This window comes from Topomyia yanbarensis, chromosome 1 (assembly GCF_030247195.1).
Source record: "Topomyia yanbarensis strain Yona2022 chromosome 1, ASM3024719v1, whole genome shotgun sequence".
Taxonomy (NCBI): Eukaryota; Metazoa; Arthropoda; class Insecta; order Diptera; family Culicidae; genus Topomyia; species Topomyia yanbarensis.
The window spans coordinates 36,035,765-36,057,746 of record NC_080670.1 but is presented as its reverse complement, the minus strand read 5'-3'; the positions used below and the strand labels follow the sequence as shown (position 1 = coordinate 36,057,746).

Below are 21,982 nucleotides of genomic sequence, written 5' to 3'. Positions count from 1 at the left end.
AACTAAGAACTAAGAACTAAGAACTAAGAACTAAGAACTAAGAACTAAGAATTAAGAACTAAGAACTAAGAACTAAGAACTAAGGAATGAGAAATAAAAAATAAGAAATAATACGTAATAAAATAAAACTTCTTCTCAAAATGGAAAAAAAAACAAAACACAAAAAATAAGAAGTCAGAAATAAAAATTAATAAAAAAGAAAAAAGAAACGGAATGGAAATATAAGGAAAAAAGAAATAAAACAATTAACCATAAAAAAACGACTTGTTATATGGTTGAAAAATCAACAATCATAAATGAGAAGTAAGAAGTGACAAACAATAGAAATTAAAGGCAAAAATTAAACAGTTAAGTTAAAAAGAATAAAGCAAAATGGTGAATTTAAAAATTGAAAATTAGCGGTAAATATAATAAAGCAAGAATCGAAATCTAAAAAAATAACAAAAGGGAAGTACATGGTAAAAGTAAAAGATAATAAGTAGAACATAAAAAATCAACAAAAGAAGAATGATGAAGTGAATAGTAGAAAGAAAAAAGTAACAAGTGAGAAGTAAGAAGTAGTAAACACTAGAAATTAGAAGGCAAAAATGAAACAGATGAATTAAAAAAGAATACAGTGAAATGGTAATCTAAAAATTGAATGCAACAAATAAAAAGTAAACATAAAAATGCAAGAACTAAAAAAGCAACAATTAACAAATACTAAGTAAAATGTAAAAGATAATAAGTGGAACATAAAAAGTGAAAAATGAAACATAAAATGTAATAGCTAAAAGAAATACAACAAAAAAACAAATTTAGAAAAACAATAAGTAGTTACATTTCGGTAGAATTAAAAAAAAAACATTTTTTATTGGTTCAAATGTACTTTAGCGTCTTGAAAATATTCCAAAAAATCATATGAATGAATGAATACCCCAAATTTGTGAGCTGACCGGATATTTGATTTTCGATTTAATTGAAATTTTCAGTGTATTCAAAATTAATTTTTCCAATGACGTACGTTGGATTTTAGTTTTTTAAACATTTAGCTTATTACGCAAAATTTTTAAACTTTTTTATCAACAATTTTGTGTCAATTTTGATGACATTTTCAGTGTTTTTTTTACTAAAAGCGCCATTTCACTGAAAATCAATCGGTAAAAAGACCTTATGTACGTCGCTTGCTATGACTGAAAGAAATCCAAAGAACTCTAGTTTCAAGCTCTTTATTAAGTCAAAAAAAACTATGGCTCTTTCGTTCTTTCGTTTTCTACAGTGGTGTAACCTCTTAAAAGAAAAAGGAAAATACAAATACGAAGTAAAAAATAAAAAGTGAAAAGCAATAAGAACAATAAAAAATAAATGAAAGTTATCTGTAAAAATCTGAAATTTAAAAATAAACGAAATTAAAGCAAGAGTAAAAAAAATTAAAAGCGGAAATCAACAAGCAAAGAGTAATAAGGAAAAAATATAAAAAAATTAACAGAAATAAGAGAAAAAACAAGTAAAAAAAGAAAGAGGTATAATGTAAAAAGTAAAAATAAATTTTTTGTCAAAAGGTAAAAAAGTGTGTAATAAGCTAAAAATACACAAGTTGACAAAAGAGAAGAAAATAAAATAGAAAACCAAAATTAGTAAGTAGTGATAATAAAAATTTATAAAACAAAACAGTAAAAGAGGTAAAAAACAAAACTTGAACTGAGAAGCTGAAAGTAAAAAATAAAAAATATAGAGCAAAAAGTGAAAAAGTGAAATTTTAAAAACGAAAACAAAAATTGAAGCATAAAAATAATAGTAAGAAAAGAAAAATAAGAAGTAAACAGTAAAAAGTAAAAAAAGTGAAAAGAAAAAGTAAATAGCAAACAGGTTAAATAATAAAAAGGGAAAATTGAAAAATAAATGGCAAAATGATAACAGCAGAAAGCAATAGAAACTAAAGAAAAGAAATATTGAATAAGAAAAAAATGAAAAGTGCAGTAAAAAATAAAAAGTAAATAATAAAAAGTATCAAACGTAAAAGGAAAATATTAAAAAAAAAAGTAAAAAATGAGTAAAAAGTAAAAAAGATAGAAAGTAAACAATGAATCGCAGCAAAGTAGTATTTTCGAATTTTAAAGTATAAAGCAAACTTGAAAAATAAAAATATGACGACAAATGTGAAAAATAAACAGCCAGAAGCAAAAAAAGTGAACGTTAACTGTAAAAATACAAAAAGCAAATATTAAAAAGTGAGAAATAGAGGAAGAAGGAAAATTTTTAAACAGTAAAAAGTAAAAGAAAAAATAGTCAAAATAATGCATAAAAAGTGAAAAATTATTCAAAAATAAAAAGTTAGGAGTAAAAAGTAAAATCGGAAGTAAAAAGTTAAAAGAAAAAATCTAAAAGTAAAAAGAAAAAGGGTTATATTAAAAGATATAATGAAAGAAAAAGATAAAAATTGATAACTAACAACAGTTAATATTAAATTATATACAAATGCCAAAAAGCAAACATTGAGAAGTTAAGAATAACAAACAGAAAAATATAAGCAGTGTGAAAACCGAAATCTAAAAAAAGCAAAATATAAAAAAGAAGTTCAGAAAAAGCAAAAAGTGGAAAAAGTTAAATCATGTATTAAAAAATAAAATGTAAGTAAAAAGGGAAAAGCGTGAAGTAAAAAATAAAAACTAAAAAGTAAATGTAAAAACTAAAAAGCAAAATGTAACAAGTACTAAGAAAAAGCAAAATAAAACTAAAAAATTAAACGTGAATAGTAAAAAAACAAAAAGGGCGTAAACATATGGAAAGTAAAATGAAAAAGGTTAAAATCGAAGCGAGAGAAAAAAATGCGGAAGGCGAAGAAAAATAGCGGAAAGGAGCAGTAAAATGTAAAAGCCGAAATTAAATTAGAAGTAAGAAATAACAAATAACTTTCTACACCAAAATCGATAATAACAATCTCACTAAGCATCCGGGACCCGACACCCTAAATCACGATTAAACGAAGCACAATCGGACAGCAATACAAAGCGATATAAATTCATACCGATTGAACTAACGCTGTTCCAAACGACAGGAGTAATACCTTCCTCCAGATACCAACCAGCCGTACCCACCATGGAAAACACCTTGTTAACACAATCTCACGTAATTCTATAGCAGTTTCCTGCGTGACCTCTATTTCCGCATGATAATCCACCGATGTCAATACATACAAACCGCACAGCTTTCGCCCCGGAAGGGAACAGGCAAGGTCCAGTGCAAAAGCAGCAGACATACCGGATCCGCTGAACCGGAAAAACAAGCTTCGGAAATTCTAGTAATTGGGCTAACACCTCCACCCGACACATCGAGAAACGTATCTTTCGCAAACTATATTTATTCAGGAACACATTACTCGGGCGGAGCACCCCGGCCCCTCACCACGCATCCGTTGCATTGGTGGAACGAGCAACAGTAAGCACTGGGAGCCATATCGATTGTGAATGCACCGCACGAGTTCCTGCGCTGTCTTATCAGGAATGCTTGACACACTAACCGCAGCACATCGTCATCATTCCTGTGCATGGTGCAGAAAATGGGAAAATCGCATCTTTTCTGATTTATTAAGGTATGGAATAGAACAGGGAAACCCAATGCTTCATATAGAAGCACGTAATGGAGAAATATTTGTTTCTTTATTCCCTTCAAACATCTAGATTGAGAACGAAAACTTTTCTCACATTTGGATTGATGGCGACCTATCATCAAAATTATTTAGCATTTGCAATTTGTAAAAGGTTTTTGTAGATAGTGCGTAGCTTAAAGTTTGAAGCTCAATTCATTCTAAATTACGATGATTGAAAATAACTTCCAAAAATATTCATCAATTTTGAATTAGTTTAAATCACAACCAGGTCTGCAGTTGACAACCAAATACTCTGCACTATTTGTGCGCCACCAGGAAACTTCTAGGTAGTGGTTTGATTTCGTAAGCTAATTTAATAGCCAACAGTTGTAAAGGCATTCTTCTCGATGCGGATTACGACGACGGAGCTAACCGTGCGTGCCAACGTTCGTTGTGCAATGAATGGCATACCTATGCCCTATGGGAAACCAGGTTGGTGGCAGATTTGTGTTTCGTATTTACGTTCAAACTGGAATACCAACTTCTGGCATAAAGAACAAACTTTCCGGAACTCGGAACTGCAGCTGAATGGAAGAAAATAGTGGGCAAAGTTCTCTCGGCATACCGACCGACATAGTGAGGCTAGTATGAATATACCCGGATAAGGTTCACTTCAACTAAGTGCTCTGCCACCATGAACTAATTTACAATCGATAAATTGGAACATTCTGAGCAAAGAGCAAAACATGTTTTCGACCGAAAAAAAGAACGATGATAAACATCGACAGTAGCTTGTTTCTTCCACGCCCACTGGGCGGCTCGCTTTTCCGGTGAGTTTCTGTGATGTTGCTTTTCATTCAACATTTCCTGGAACTCGCAATGTTTTCGCAACTTCGAGATATAGGAACATAATAACATAATACAAGAAAGCAGTAACTTACCGGTGAAAATACATAGACGCTTCGAATTCCCGGAACGGTTCACCTTCCAGAAATGTTTTCACCGCCAGGATTGACGCTTCAAACAGCTCTTTGCTTCCAACTGTGCAAATAGAAAAACAAAAATGGAAAAACGTCAACATTTCGACAGTAATGAATGAAACTTAAGGCGTCAAAAGTGCAAAACAAATTTCGACCTACCGGACAATTTACTCCGAACTTGCGCCACAATATCGTCGTTCAGGATGTCCAGCACGTATTCGTCGTCATCGGTGCTTTTCCTGATGGCGTTTGCATTCTGGCTAGCATTGGCGTTGGCGGTGCTGACGGTGTTGCCGGTGTTGGTCAGCGAGTTCGACCCGGTTAGGCTCTTCTTCTCGATCGCATCGTCGTGGTGGTTGCTGAGCTTTTTCGTGTCGCCACCGATGCCACTGTCGTCATCACATTTCCCATCGTCCCCGTCGCCTCCTCCGCCACCACTGTCCTCGGTTGCGTGACTGCTGTCGATGCACAGGCCCAGGTACCGTTTGACCACATCGAACGCCAGATCGACGCGATTCTCGTCGGCCGCGATTTCATACCTGCGGGGGGACAAAGTTCGAAGTTAGATAATGTAAGGTTATGTAATGTGGGGAAACGACAGACAATCGGTAAATTAGGTAATATAGGTTCAACATTTTCTGTTCAGGTTGTTTTTAAAGAAAAGGAAAAGCTAAAATACTAAAATGTCTCCCAATGCAGTTGGCAGATTTTTAAAGAACAAACATAGCAGGAAATTGACCGACAAAGATACTCGAATGAACTATTAAACTCAATTGGTTTGCCCAAACTATGGAATAACACTGGGACATTTTATTGTTCATCGTTTCGGTTGTGACCCTTTCCAAGGCATCCAAGGTCTTTAGGGAAGTTACTGTCTTCAATGAAGTTGTAGATCAAACAATTTAAGGAATGATTAATTCAGTCTGGTTTCTCATCATGCCAGATCCTGAAATCAAGTTAAGTGCCAGATTCTGAATAGACGAAGTTCAAGCATAATGCGAATGACTTTTTCGGTGTCCTCGTCGTCGCCAGAGTGAGAGAATTTTTCCGGCTCACGTGGCTACTTTGCTGTGCGACGATCACGTTTGCGTTTCAGATAATTTTTATTGGATTCATTTGCCTTTTATTTTTCGATCATGTTTTTTAGATTTTCTACTTTAACAACACCTTCAATTATTAGATTGTTAACTCGCGCGAAATATCTGACGCACTTTCATTGAATACAAGCACTTTTCTTTCATATCAGCACGTAATGTTTCGAACGGAACCTTCAATTGTTTAGTGGCTGATCGAATACTGGCGCCATTTTGAACAATTGCTATTGCTTTCTTTATGTCCCCTTCACTTCGTTTTGACGTTTTTCGCACGAAATTATGCACAATTTTTCTGTCATAATAACTCAAATTTACATTATAGTAGTGACCTATAGACGAATTTCGCACCAACTCGAACAAATATTGGCGGCACCCTCTAAGATTTTAATAAAACTTTCTGTACATGAGAACTTTGTCACAAAAATCCACTTTATATACTTTGTTTTTCAAAAATTATCTACACTGTCTTTTGAAAAGGGTCAAACTTTTTTTACAAACAAATTTGACAAATCCTACAAAAAAATGTTGTAGGAGTGATTTTTACAAAATTAGTCAAATTTTTTAATAAAAATATTGACAAAATTCTTCGTTGACTACTTCAACTGAAAAAAGTCGATTTTCAAAATTTAAAGTCGATTTATAAAAAAGCCATCTTTGATTTGGATGAAATTGTGCCCCAATATAGGTAATTATGTTCTCTACCTACTGTTAAAAATTCAAGTTGAGCACTTTCAAGGAAAAAAAGATTTCAAAGTTCGAGCGAATCCTATACATTTCTTTTGTAAGAAATGTGAAAAGTTAATTGTAAAAAGCTTTTCCTTGACCAAACTGATTTTTTTCCGTGCATTTTTATCGAAAACTAAACCAATGAATGTCATAATCATTTCAGAATCCATTATCCCAACTGCTAGTTACCTGATACATGCAAAAAGTATCGGTAACGAATTTGGTATAGCATCTCGGACTGGACTGGAACGAGGCCGAAGGGATTCGTTTAACGGAGATCTGGTACTAGAACACTTAACGAACGACCACACAACACGTTTAATATCGCGATAACCGCCACCACAATCGCAGAGTCCGCTCTCCATGACACCAATACGCCGGAGATGGGCATTCGGCGTACAATGATTGTACATAACTCTAGATATCACCCGAATGAAGTCATGACCCTCATCCATTCTCTTGGACCAGGGTTCTTAGAAAAAAAATTTGCCAATTTTCGAGCGTCCTCTGAGAATAAATATTTAAAAACTCGTTAAAGCTACGCGATCTTTCATGAATATCACCTTCTAAAGCCTAAATGTCCACTCATTATCATTCTAATCCAAGTGGCCACCTTCTCATTACCCGGAATGGAGCACTGCGAAAGAACTCAAACTAAGGTAATCTTCTATGATTTTTCAGATAAAGTACTCCAAAACTCCCATGTTTTCTCCAGGAAATACAAAGAATGCTTTCTATGATCCATCAAACGGAGAGCCTCCTGTAACTGTAACGACGTGGGCAGGGTCGTTGATACTGATGATACACAAAACTGATACTGATGCCATCAGTTTTGTGGGGAGAATGTTGGCTGCACAGCCTCTTTTATGATTGCACTCACTACTACTGTCATAATAATTAGCATAAAAGCGATGCATACCTGCCATCATATGACGAACCTTCCGTGTATTCCAAGCACAGGATGAATCGAATACACAACGTAGGCCCTAGCCACCAGACGAAACATTGTTTCTCTGATGATCCGTCCGTTAATCCGTCGACGGACCGGTGCCGATAATCGCGTTTTTCAGCTTTCATCAAGTTTTCCATTTGCATTTGTAGCGTCGCGTATATTGGGAAAATTCGGGCGATTCGATATTCAAAACCATTCGCATACCATTCTAAGCAATCTCTGCCCACCACAAAGTAGGAGACTGTTTACGGTTGTTCGCGTCGGGTACTCGTTTCGTCTGACCTTTAAGCGTAGTGCAAATGCATTGTGTAAAACCTGGGGGAAAATGTAGGGACTGAAATATAGGGACACTTGGGGTTTTTTATGTCCCATGTGGAAATCCCTGCTAGTTTCTAAGATTACCGAGAACAGAACCCACTTACTTCGGTTTTGTAACAGCACCCTTCAAGGTACACTCTCAGGCCTTTACGAGGAAGCTTAGGAGAGAAAACTGAGTTTCTTCCTTCGGAAATTTATAGGCACATTAGGAGATGTTCTCACAATGGGATGGTCAGACTCTCGCTCTTTAGTGTACAAGGAAAAGTAGAAATTAGTCGTTGTCGGTGGCGTAGCGCTCTTTTGAATTTCTTATCGGAGCGTTCCTTAAAAGAATGTTTCATTTTGTCCCCACATAATTTGTATGCGGGATATGTCGAGAATCATGCGGAGTCTCTCTGATAGGCAGTATATAGGTTAAAAAATGGTTAAGCCCATTCAGCAAATTAATTAGAATCATTTTCACTGTATTACCCAAATAACCGCAACATTAAGTCATGGCACTATATTGGTTATAAATTAGAACGAACAGTGCAAATCAACCCTCTTTCAGCATTTGCAATAGCATCAAGCTCTACATTAGCATTGCAAATGTTTTAAAGTTCAGGCAACATGTGGCATTATTGGCAGCTCTAAATCATAATTGATAAAGCACCTGCTGGGCTGCTATCGCCGTAGCACTGCACAGAATGCGGGTCCCGGATTATTCGTACACGGGTCTGACAAGATACATTCAGAACTGAGTACTTATCTACGAGACGAACATGGGGCTAGGGTCGATTAGGGTCACGGCGGGGCTACCTCACGGCTCCATACTCGACCCAACGCTCTGGAACATAATGTACAATGGAGTGTTATGAATGAAATTTCTTAGGGGAGTCGAGATCGTAAGGCGTTGTTGATGATGTTGACCTGAAGATAACAGGCGAGACCCACGAGGAAGTAAAGGTGTTAACGGCAGATTCAATAGACATTGTGGAAGCCTGGGTGGTTGATGTTAAGTTGCAGTTGGCTCTCCACAAGACGGAGGTAGTGGTGGTCAGCAACCGAAAAAAATCCAGCGTGTAGCGATGCGTGCGTTGAGGTACCTGGGTGTGAGAGTCGACGATCGGTAAAATTACAACAGACACGTCGATTAGGTGTATAAGAAGGCTGCGCGGAGAGCTTATTGGCAAGGATCATGTCGAACATCGGAGGAGCAAAATGCAGCATGAGACCGTCTCTTGGAGGGTGTATCTTCCACAATACTGAGTATGTCGTACCGGCCTGGGCTAGCGTGGTGAACTCAAACTGGAACCGGACGAAGTTATCAAGCACGTTTCGCCTAATGGCTGGTCGTGTCGCGAGCTCGTACAAAACTACATCGTGGAAGGCAGTATGCGTCCCTAAGTAGCATTTCTAGTTTCATAACCCACTACAAGTACAATCTAAGTTTTAAAGAGTGCCATATAACCTTAATTGTTACTAGGGTCATTACCGGAGTGATTCCCATCTGCATCACTCTGACTGAGAACGTGGAATGCTACCAGCGGAGAAATACACGGAGTGTGACAATGCGGAGAAAGGAAGGTGAACCCACCGACTCATCCCAAATCTGTCGACGAAGGTGCATAGGAAGCATAGAGAGGCAAACTTCCGTTTGACGTAGGGCACGAATACTTCCGGAAGTACCTGCATCGGTTTGGACATGCTTTGTCACCCCTTTGCCCGGAGTGTGTGAACGTGCAAGAGACGCTGGAAAACGTGGTCTTCGAATATACTAGACTAGAAGAAACCCGGCGTGACAGTCGACGATACCGTCAAAGAGGTATGCACGAAGAATACATCTAGGATGCGGCCAATAGAGTAGTTAGGAGTACTCGCCGCGCAGCAGTGGAAGTGGCAAAGGAAACAACACTGAAACGCCGCCGATAAGAAAGCACCCGTGAAACAACAAATCGGGTCCGGAAAAAAATCCCGCCGCAGAGGAGCCCTCCACTTGAGTAAACTAGATGCACCACCGGGGACCAGTTGAGTAGAACGTGACGCCGCACCAAAGGATGCCTGGCTCCGCCGGAATCGCTGGACCTACCTCTACTCCCTTGCGGGTAGCTCTTGAGTAGACTAAATCCACCGCCGTGGACTAGTTCGACCAGATCGCGTTGAGCTGTCAGCCACAGGTCGTTGGTGCGCCAGCGAACCGGAAGCTACGCTCCACCCAGAATCACTGGATATACCTCGGCATCTACTGCCTGGCCCGTTGAGTAGTCCACCGCCAGGGACTAGATCGAGTAGATCGGGACGAAGCGGGGAATTGAATGGCTCACGAAAACAAGCATCGGTATCGGGATAAATCCACCGCCTAGGAGTTCAAAGTAGGGTAGATTCTAATTGGCTATGAGCTAATTAGCTCACGAAACAGGCATCGGTGCCGAGAGAAATTCCGCCGTTGGGGAACTCTCAGTTGGGTAGTTTCGCCGCTAGATAATATCCTAGAAGATCTCGACTAAGCTGGAACCTAAATGGCTCAAGAAAGCGGGTATCGGTGTCAGGAGAAATTCCTCCGTAGGGGAACTCTCAGTCGGAGTAGAGCGAGTTCACCGCCGATGACTGTCCGAGTAGATCGTGGTAAGACTGGAAGCTGAAGAGCTGCGGAAATCTCGTGAGCCAAAGGGAAGCGAAGAAAGCACAACGAGACCCCCCACGAAGTAGTATCTTGATGTCGTTCCGTGGGGAAGAAGAGCGAAAAAGTTAGGAGTGTTTTTAGTGGTTAGGCACGAAAGCGAGTAGTGAGTACCATACAGTACCAATACACTACAGGCCAGGCTTTTGAATCTTTTGAAGTCTTACTATAAAAACAAAAAAAATATATGTATATAAAGCTATGTGCCTTCTGATATTTTACCTCATGTGTGCTTTATATATTCAGTTAGTGCTATTATACAGCAAATGCAAAACCAATATAATGCTAATGTATTGTTGTCATTTTCTTCTGCGTCTCAATTACAGTTTTAAACGTTATTTTGACTGAACTCTCTTTTCTTTTATAATACTGAAAAGGAAACATAAAAAAAGCGCAGCAAAATTATTGCGGACAATGAAAACCCATTGAAGCTACCGGATAGCTTGACATAGCAGACTTTTAATTTTGACAGTTCCACATTGATGCCTTATAATAGAGTTAGTAATGCAAATATTTCTAGCATTTAATCGGCATATGGAACTCTTAAAGACTAAGTTACTAAGTTAGTGTCGGATTCTGATGAGACAAAATCGAAACAAATGTGGTTTTAAAAAATTTTCCTCTCAGTGGAAAAAAATTGTTTTTACCCAAATGTTTCTCCACTAAGGAGAAATATAGCATAAAGCTGGAATGATTTACTGTCCAAAAGTTGTAGGCAACAAAAATATCCTTTTAATTTCTTATTTTCGCTTGCAGTGATTTTCCTGATGTATACAGTGCACAGTGATTTTAAAACACTGTATTCGTGCTCAAAATTAATAGCGTTTAAACAGTTAACTTTAGGAGTATAGTTTGTTCGGAGAAGTTCTTGCTTTTATGATTGCGCATCTACAGAAATATATCGTTCGGTGATTAATTCACCAAAAAATGATATACGAAATCTATTTCCTGAACTAATTAAGATAGAAACTATGTCTTCGGCAAATTTGTAGAAAATATCACTAAAAAAGAAATTGCTGAAGACACAATATATCAAACTTTAATATTTTTTGAGTTATGTAACATTAGTTTTTTTATGATAACTTTTTGAGTCATTCTTCTGTGTTCTTGGAATCTTCCACAAAGTTGTTTGGGGTATCGAATCACATATTTTTGCGGAAAGAAGTAACTTCCAATCTATTTTTATTTATAAAGATATTTCAAATTTTGCGATATTTTTGGGGTCTCTTCCAGCCTAAATAACCCGTTAAGATGCAAAATGGAGCAAACAACATCATACGATGCTGAAAGTACAAGCCTTTTACTTTCATTTAGCGATTGATTTGTTTATCTTTCTACTGCTTTTGACAAGAATAACGACGCTTTTGCAGTAGTAACGATGTTTTTTCGCCTTATCTGAAATTCAGCAAGGCAGCAATGTCAATGCTCTGATTTTTCTACTGTACCTCACAGACGTGACCGAGGATTTTACTTCTCAGAAACTCTCAGCGACCTCGGCTAAATTGTCTTTATGGATTAGCGCATCTTCAACGAGAACTGCAAAAAAGGGCTTTCATATTTGCTAAGTACACTCCCGTTTAGCTGCCAATTTGCTCAACTGTCCACGGCGTCGCTAATGATCGCCTTTACAAAAGATTGCGTAACTCCAATAATGTTTCATTACTTTATCACACTTCTCCATACCCCCACTACTACAAATCATGCAAAAACCATCAAATCGTCCGCTCGACCGAGCCAGTCACATCCCATTACACTCTATCAACCCAATTTCCGTCCCGCCACGTACATTTTGCATAGAAACCCGCTCCAGATTTCGCCAACTTCGGTAGTCTCTAGCAAGCAGTATTTTTATATTACATCGAGAACAATGCATTACACTTGAGCAGTGAGGAGGTCTTGGTGGGTCAACAAACAAAGCCGTTTTTTGTGTTGTGTGGTGATACTCATCCCTTGCTGCTGCTGGATGCTATGCTGCTGATGCTGGACAAAATCGTCCCACATTTCCGGGATTCCGGGCTACACTCGGGCTGTTGGTGCCAGAAGTCATAAATGAAAATTTATGGCGCTTCCTGTTCGAGAGGTTTTTACATCTCTCCTCCGCTCATTCGCATCATCTAGGTATGTGGAGATAAAGATAAAACCAGCCAGCAGCGCAACGTTCGGTTGCCCCGAATGGGGATTGGAACTAGATATCCACCCTTGTGGTCATCCCCCGTGCAGTCTGCACAGTTGGGTGTCCGTTTAAGTATTATGAAGTTTTCGTTTTTTTAATTGTGCCTCTTCCCTGGACCACGGAAAAGCTGCAATCACAATCCTATGCCAAGGAAGGGAGTGGTAGGTGACTAGTAGATGGGACACGCCGAGAATGCAACTACTGATTGCAGACTCAAAGCTTGTTTTCTTGTTGTTAGTCAGTTCAGTAGATTTGTCAAACAATTTTCCAATCAGGATGAAAACATCTCACTGGAACGCAATTCCAGTCAAGCATCGCATCTATACTGAAAAGTGATTACGAGAAAAACTTTTCGGATGTTTTATGATTATGTATGCATTGTAAACATGGGAACATAATAGACTCCGAGAAGGTTATTGATATTGATCTGTTATTTTATTATGGTCCTTGACCAGATTCATGAAGTGGAAGAAGATTGCGTTCGCTCAATCTGGTGACAGACATTTGCTATCGTTCAGCAGTTTGGTCCATTGTCAACGAAACACTTGGCAATAAGAAGCCCTTTTGGGTATGAAAATAATAAACAAAATCCATAGTTTAAAACATTATAGATTCAACTCATCAAACGTTACTGCTTAGCATTAGTGATCGAATTTGAAGAATGTTGTTTACCATCGAAATAGCCCCTCTAGATAATAATCGATTTCTATCGGTTCATCTTACTGGAAAAGAGTGATTGCATTAGCATCCAATGATAAGATTGCTCCCATCGTTATGTCAATCATCATCATCTCCGATTGAATAGAACCAACCCAGCCGAGCTATCATCGCTAGGACGCCTTCTGTCTACTCAATCTGGAAACTCTGTGCCCAATCAGCTCAAGTAGATTTTCCTTTTCTTTGTTCTTGATTTTGTTGTCAGTCTGTGTGTAGTGGACAGGAGTCTACCTTAATTATGTTGTTATGCTGATGATAGGATTAGACAGGACTATTGTCGAGATGTTACAGGCTGGTAAACAAATATAGGCTATATTTAGCTTTCAACAGGAAACAAATTTTGCTGTAGGAAAAAACCTAAACCCCCTTGCAAAGGCATGGGAATGCTGACCGTACAATTTGTAGCTAACCAGGGCCAGCGAAATTGCGCAGAGAATCGAAGAATGCGGCCTTTGAATGCTATACTTTGAAATGCTAACAACGGCGCCGGTCACGTTCTTACAGCCATCGGGGAAGAAAAGGAATGTTAGTGTAACAAACGTTGTTATGGAGACAGTGTGTACTTCTGCGTCTTTACGTTTGCCACGGGAATGAGTTTTGGTTAATAGGATGTGGTAAAGGATTACACAAATTTGAATTCACATTTAGGGACCATTCATAAATTACGTAACGCAAAAAATGCCCAAAATTGACTCTCCCTTCCCCCATGTAACAAATTGTCACAAATTTTTCTATACCCCCCCCCCCCCTATTACGTTACGAATTCCTTGAAATTTTTTTCTTCAGTAAAAACCTGTTACATAACGATCTTCCTTACTCCCCCTCCCCCATATGTCACAACATGTCAAAATTTGTCGTACCCCCTCCCCCCCTAAAAGCGTTACGTAATTTATGAATGGTCCTTTATAAGGGATACGATCTATGCAACTCTCAAAAGTGTTATCATGTGTTTATTGCTCAGGGCAGCCAACTGCCGAGAATTTATAATAGACTTGCCGTTTGTTGAAATAATCTGGAAATGCACGACTTGTAAAAAGAGATAATTTTTTTATATTATTTGGAAAAAGGTATATAAGCCCTTAACAGAGAGAACATGAAGCTGCTAATTGCAGCAGTCTTTTCGGAGACATATCGTGCAGTCATATATGGACGAAAAAATAGTACCCAAATTCGTGAATAAAGCACCATGATTTAATTTGTTTAGAGTTATCATACTGGAGCTGTAGAGCTAGGTTCTCGGAAGGGCTCCCCGTCAGAATCACACACTACAATTGCAGAAGAGACAGACAATGGCGCCCACTAAAACACTGCTTTAGACCAATTGTAGCGGGACGTGATTCTGAATGTGATATTCATTGTACGGTTCAGCTATGTGCGGGCGTAGGGACTTCGCGATCGCGTGTATCATCGCGACGGACTAGAGCATTTGTACGATCGCGTGTACGTTTGTATGTCGAGTGTATTAGCATACATGTAACATCGAGTGTATAAATTGTGTATTAAAACCGTGTGCCTTTATTACCGGAGTGTTAACAAGTTTGCGCGATCGCGGGCGTAGGTATGCGTAAATGATCGCGAAGGGCTTAAACCTTCGTATGTTGACGTGTTTGTCGCTTGTGCTCGCGTGAATTCGCGTGTACAAATTCGAATTTTGTAACCCAGTGGCCATCCACATATTCACGTGTGTTCTTGCATGATTACCCGGGACGTATTTTTAGTTTTTGGTGTACGGGACACATTCTGACAGGGAGTGAATTACCCCATATCACTCGAGTTGACGGTCATGTCGCCATGAAACGTGTTGGTCCAACGGATATGAGAGTTATTTTTTCTTAATTTTTCAATTTTATTTTTTTGTTTCTTTTTTTTAATTGAAATGGACCTAGACTGTTAGTACCGAGGATAGAGACTTCCGGACGTGCCCTATTCATGATCGTTTTGTAGGTTGACGCTTGCGATCGCGTTTGTAAGTTTATGGTTCAAGTTACTTTTTTTGAGCATGTGTTAGATTCGAACGCTGGGTAGTATGGGTAGGAAAAATTGTGTTCAGTTTTGCCACCAGATTATCCATTTAAACCTTTTCAAAACTCTAAAAGAAGAATATCAGCCGATTTATTAGATCACAACGATTCAAATCATACAAAATAGCTGCTGGAAAAACTATCGGTTTCGCTAAATGGCGCTTTTGAAAAAGGGGCTGTGATTTTTTGTCACACTACCACACCGTGCTGGGGTACGCAACACAACTGCGCAATGAAAAAATCACTTTTTCAAAAGCACCATTCAGCTAAGCCGATGGTTTTTCCATCAGATATTTTGCATGAATTGAATCGTGATGAACTAATAAACCAATTTGTCTTCACATCTCGCCCTGAGCAGAAGCAAAAAATCGTCCCGCGCAAGTGAAACGGTCAATTCTACCTAAAAATCAATCGGTGCCTATCACACAAGCAGTCCATATAACAATAGCCTATACCTACTGTGCGATTTAGTGATGAGTGACGGTGCCCAGCAAAAAGCAACCCAGATACGGCCGAACTGTGTTGCTGTTGATTTTTCGAAATGCCCCGTAAGACCAGCCATTCGGGAAGTGGAACAGTTATTAAAAGTGCAGATGAAACTCAATCTGGCTGAAGTGAAAACCCTACAAATGCATCATATCAAACATTGCGTGCTGATTTCGTTCAATAACATTAACCAAGCTGAGTCATTCGCCTCGCGAAACAACATGCAGCACACTGCCGAATGCGGCAATGTTAAATATAGCATTCCCGTATACATCGAGAACGGCGCTGTAGAAGTTCGTGTCCATGATTTGGCTACGCGTACCCCTGACGGCGCGATTAAAAAATGCTTGCAAAAATACGGAGAAGTAGACTCCGTTACACATGAGACTTGGAGGAATTTTTTCCCGGGCATCCCTAACGGTGTTCGTGTGGTGAGAATGCGTGTGACCAAGCCAATTCCCTCATACATACCCGTCACAGCGTTAGGAAGTGACGATGTTCTCATTCATCAAACATCACTAGTCACGTACCCAGGGCAAATTCCTACGTGCCAGTTCTGCACGAAGAAGCTGCACCTCGGAAAACCTTGCGTAGAAACTGTTAAGGAAAACTTAACCAATCCAACTGAAATCAGCCCAGAACCATCTTACGCTAAACCACTAACAGCTGCAAAACCAACATCTTCGGATCAAGCACCAACAACCAGCAACAACAACAACGAAACGAATGCCGAAAAATACGAACATACAATGACGACCGATAAGAGCAAGACACAAACTGGAACATCTGACCGCGAGCAGCAGGAAAGTAGTACGGACGAGGACATGGACATGAACGACAACGCAAAAGAAGACAAACGGATCGAACCTCAAATGGCAGTGGACAACACTGGCAATATTTCGCCCCCTAGAAAAAGGATCTCAACACGCAGCAGAAAGCTGCGCATGAACGAGACAAAAAACTTAACATAGTTGTTTTTTTATTTATTGTAAAAAACGAACAATCGGCCTCGTTGAGCTACCGCATTTGGGCCTAAATAAATTTAATAATTATAAAAAAAAACTAATAAACCGACTGATATTCTTCTTTTAGAGTTTTGAAAAGGTTTAAATGGATAATCTGGTGGCAAAGCTGAACACAATTTTTCTTACGCACACTACCAAGCCTTGAGGTAACTTGAGCCTTAAGGTGCTGAGACGTCCACCTTATCACCGAGGTGTTATCATGTTTACGAGATCGTGGGCGTAAATTACTTGGATAATCGCGACAAGGCTCAAACGTTTGTATGCTGACGTGATTTTGTAACATATTCGCGTGTGTTCTTGAATGGTCGCGCGAATCGTGAGTCTGATATTGAATTCTCGGTGTACGGTTCAGGTTCTAGCAGAGTGTGGGTTCCCTCATATCGCTATGGTTCCCGGTCATTTCGCCATGAGACGTGTTGTCTAATAGGTATGAGCGTATTTTCTTAATTGGTCCAGCTGAAGGCATGGACCTAGGCTTCTAGGATAGACACTTCCGGACGTGACCGATTCGTGATCGCGTGCGCAAGGGCATTTTTGTAGGCTCCCGCTTGAGACCGCGTTTGAGAATTTGAGTGTTAAGACATTCACTATCACCGAGATGTAATCATGTTTGAGCAACCGCGGGCGTAGGTGTGCATGGAAGGTCGCGAAGAGCTCGAGCGGTTGTATGTTAACGTGTTTTTCGCGTGTGCTAGCGTGTATGTGATTTCGCGTGTGCTAGCGTGCATGTGATTTCGCGTGTATACATTCGATTATATTACCGTGGTACCATTCACATATTTGCGTGTAGTCCTGAGCGATTGCGCGAGCCGTGAAACTGATACATAATTTCAGTGTGCGGTTCAGATGCTAGAAGGGAGTGAGTTCTCGCGTATCAACAGTAATTGCCGGTCATGGAACGTGTTATCTGATGGATATGAGCGTCATCTTTGACTGACCCAGCTGAAGGCGGGTGTAAAATGACAGTATAAGATTCGAAAAGAAGAGATAAAAGACAATAGATGAGAGATGTAATAGATTAGACAGGTGCAAGACACAGCTGATATATACAGTTACATCACATCACAAAAATACATTAGTACTTCAAACACTACTAATACTTTAATAGAACCACCACACATAGCACATCCTTTCTCAATTATCTATTTGTTATTGGTTGATTGTTGGTTGTGAGCTGGTAACGAAAGGAAAAGTATAGAACAGAAAAAAGGCTCACATCAGTCCTCCCGACCTCCTCGATACACCACTATCGAGGCGTATTGTAATCAACATCTTGAAGCGGGCTTCTTATACAAATCAAATCCTGAGTAGTCATAATGATTGGTGGATTATTAACATTAGAAGTAATTAACCTCTAGTAGTAGAACTTGATGCAAATAGAAACTAAAAAGAGCGAAGGTCCTCATATTTAGATAACTCTATTGAATCTATTTTGGCTTGATGATGTTTACAATACCGTCAATTCCATCAATCTGCGAGAGGGGATGACACTCGAATATTTGTAACTCCTCTGATAATGTCTTTTACAGACTGCCTCCATTACGAAAATCAAATTTGTGTCTCTTTATTTCTTTATTTTCAATTCAGTTCAGAACTACCAATCTAAAAATTTCAAATTGCCTTTCTTTGGCCTTCAAATGTAATCCCTTTGTTGCAAAAATTTAACAAAATGTGAAAATTTTCATCTTCAAGCTAATGCTGAGTGCTCTGACAAATTAACGAACTGTATAAAAAAATAACATCTGTGTTAACCACATTCGCCGTGGGAACTGTTTCGATCTTACACGCTCTGATGATCCTGACTTTTTTTGTCAGAAATCATCCAGTTCTCAGCCATAAATTGCTTGCCAAACTCAATATATTTTTTTTGTATATGAATAGCACATAACTTAATTTTCATAGCTGTAGAGGGAAAAAATCCGGCGTTGTGAGTCGAAATCCACCATCGCATTCATCGTGTGGCAGTATGTACTTGTGGGACGTCACTGGCGAACAGTTGTTTAGTTGTAAACGCAAGTAATGTATTCATTTTTGGATTTGCGTCTACCTGGTGCCAGATACCTGATGAGACGAAATCGAAACGCGCATTCCTAATCACGTTAAAGTGATTTTCTATAACTATCATGATTAATATATGATGTCATCTTAACTGTAGACAGAAAGCTTATGTTTAAACTATTTCAAAATCTCGGTTTCAAGAAAATGTGGCCACCCAGTTAACCAAGAGTCGTATAAGGATGACCAACTAAAATCGTATAAGCATACAATTTTTATCGGAATCGTATAATGGTACACCGTATGTATACACATTATACAAAATTTATCTTAACTAGTACGTTGTGATGATTCGTTTACGATTCTCGTATATGAGTGCAAACTAAGTCATATAATGTATATACAGGCTCGTTATTAGTGCAATAATTAGCAACAATTACGACTACGCAAATGTGTGTCGGTAATAGCCAAATTAATCCAACTATTGCACGTCAACAATCAGCAAATGGCGGTGTGGCTAATTCCGTATGAAATGTTGGCTTGGTACCGACTTCAATTCAATCCCCACAATAAAATATCAGTTCTGTTAGGTTTTAAAAGTAAATAAATCAATCGATACTATGTAAAAAAGGGTCTCAGTTATATGTTGATATTGTTGAATTCGTTCCCATACCAGCATGGTTGCATCGTACCATGAATAGGAACATATAGAACTATAAAATATGGACAAGACTTTCAGGTAATAGTTAAAATTATGAGTTTTTTATACATACATTGTTTATAAACAGCTTTAGTTAATTTCAAGACTGGCGTACGTACTTATGTTAACAGAACAAAAAATATGAAAAGCGTGGATAGTATTCACAGAACTTGAAACATGTTGAAACTAAAGTGCATCCCAAAGCAAATTTTGAAAAGTTAATATGATTGATTCAAACACTATTTTGGTTATTTCCATGAGTTGATAAATTTTTCAAGCAATTTATTAGGTATATATTGACGAAAAATGCTCATTTAAAAAAATATCAATGAGGATTCTTACGCTAACTTGTATATATGTTTCGTAGGAGCGAAGCAAAAGTTTATAAATTATTTTAATACAGTTTATTTAAAATATAATGTGCCATTCTCGTTGATATTTTTGGCGAATATATATAGCTTTCTTACTATAATAGAGCCCTCGAAGAATTTAGACAAATTTGACATTAATTGGATTATTATATGTACATTATATTATATGTACATATGGACATATATGTTAAATTCCATAAGTACAAGAATGTTACAATATATAAGTTGATTACAACACATTTCGGATATCATTAAGAGTATATTATGATAGGCGAGTTAGTTATCTTACCTTCGCATATACAAAGTCGTATATCAGAGTGGTATAATAGAAGCATTTTCCCAAAAGTCAATGAGTTTGGCCCGAGCTAACCACCCCTATCAAATGGTGTATGGGGTATGTTGCAGGCACGTAAGCTGATACTTCAGGGTTCGAGACCGAGTGAATCCATTCGTAATACAAAAAATGCTAGAAACGTTTTGGGATGCGAAAATTCAAAGTAATTCTCATTCTGAAAAATAGGCGGTCGAAATATGTGTCTTGTTCATAACTTTTATTTTATATTAATATTTTCCGAAAGCCTAATGTAATCGTATATATTACTTTTTCGAATCGTAAGAGTGTATAAAAGGTGACTGTTTCTTGCCACATGGAATTAGACTAAGTACCGACCACAGTCGCATTTATATACAGTTTACATCGCATATTGAAACCCAATTTTATCTCAATGTAGATATATTACCTCCACTTTTGTCCGTATGTAGCATATTTGCGCATTATATACTATTTAGTTGTACTGTATATTTACATATATAACTCATATATAAAATTGTTTGCTGGGCAATTAACTATTCAATGTAGCATTATCGCTTCCAGAAATCCAATTCGGTTTGTGTGCCTGCCCAACTAACAGGGCTGACATAGTGCCTTCAGACCAAGAGCAAAACTTCCCAGTCTATCGGAATTCTCAATATTAAAAGTAGGAACTTAGAGCTCGGCCAATTATAAACTATAGTTTTGATAGTGACTAAAGTTGTCTTTATTTTAAATATGCATTCGGCAAGCCAACTTGTATTTTTTTAGGTAACTTCTGTTAGTTTTTGTCGTGTGAATTCATTGCTGTACATTTTGTCATTTCATTTGTCCCAAACCGAAAAAAACACATTCCAATTACTCTTGAACCATAACCATATCACAGGATTGTACCAACGTAAAAGTAAAAAAGAATTCAAGTCTACTCACCTCGAGGCATCGTCCAGGAACGAAATGTACCGAGAATACTCGGGTCGCTTAATCTTGCAGAACTGGTAAAACAGCTCCCGTCCGATTGGCTGCTGATCAACTACGTAACCATAACTTACATCTGCGAATGGATTGGAAAAAAAAGAACAAAACAACACAATAAGATTAATTTACAGCTTCTTCGCATTTTGGGTCGCAAATTTGTGTGCATAAATGTTCGTCCATCGTACAGGCTTTGTCGGTCGATGGGTGGCCATTGTGGAAAAAATGTCCCGCAACATTCTGAGTTTATTACCCGAAGAGAGCAATTTGTTCTACAGTTTCTAAGATCGCAAAAAAAAGAACAGAACGCGCACACAAGACAACGTGGAAAATGGGTACTTATTCCTTCTGCTATCTTTCGGAATAATTTACCGAAATTAGGTCATTCCGGTTTGCTGCTTTGCGTGAACGAATCTTTTTTTCTGTTTTACGAGGTTTTTAGGTAGGGATGGGTGGAGGGAGTATTCGGCGCTAAAACATGTGAATGAACCGACCGAAGTTTCAAAGAGTTTTCGATACCTTCCCACAACAATTATTCGCCAGAAACCAACGGATCGAATCGACGACGCAGACTGATATTTGCCCCATCAAAAGAAAATTATTAACGATCTGTACGCGAGCAGAAAGAATCCCAAGAAGGAGCATAATTAAATGCTTCGGGGAAAATATTTTCCACAAAAAACACAATAGGTAATGAACGGAAAGTAAATTGTAGCCCTAGAACAACGGCTTCTCGGGTATTTCATCTGAGGCGGGCACAAGAAGGCAATCTATAATGACAGAACGAAACCTAAGCAAAGAAAATAATTTCCCGTCGGTTTAAGCTGTGTGTACTTAGCATCCTTCCAGTATAGTAGCAACTCTTTGCTGTTGATTGCTGGGGAAGCATAATTAATGCCGATTCTCCGTCCGATG

General features: G+C 38.3%; 1 protein-coding gene across 6 annotated transcripts in view; it reads right to left on the bottom strand.

Moving 5' to 3' along the window:
• LOC131677373 (G protein-coupled receptor kinase 2) overlaps positions 1 to 21,982 on the bottom strand; it is a 208,763-nt gene that overhangs the window by 55,562 nt on the left and 131,219 nt on the right. For all 6 annotated transcript variants that reach the window (XM_058957150.1, XM_058957151.1, XM_058957152.1 and 3 more), the window contains exons 5-7: positions 21,026 to 21,146; positions 4,708 to 5,087; positions 4,510 to 4,609 (exon numbers count right to left, since the gene is read on the bottom strand). In XM_058957150.1, coding sequence (XP_058813133.1) covers positions 4,510 to 4,609; positions 4,708 to 5,087; positions 21,026 to 21,146 — 601 coding nt within the window. The remainder of the gene's footprint in view (positions 1 to 4,509; positions 4,610 to 4,707; positions 5,088 to 21,025; positions 21,147 to 21,982) is intronic.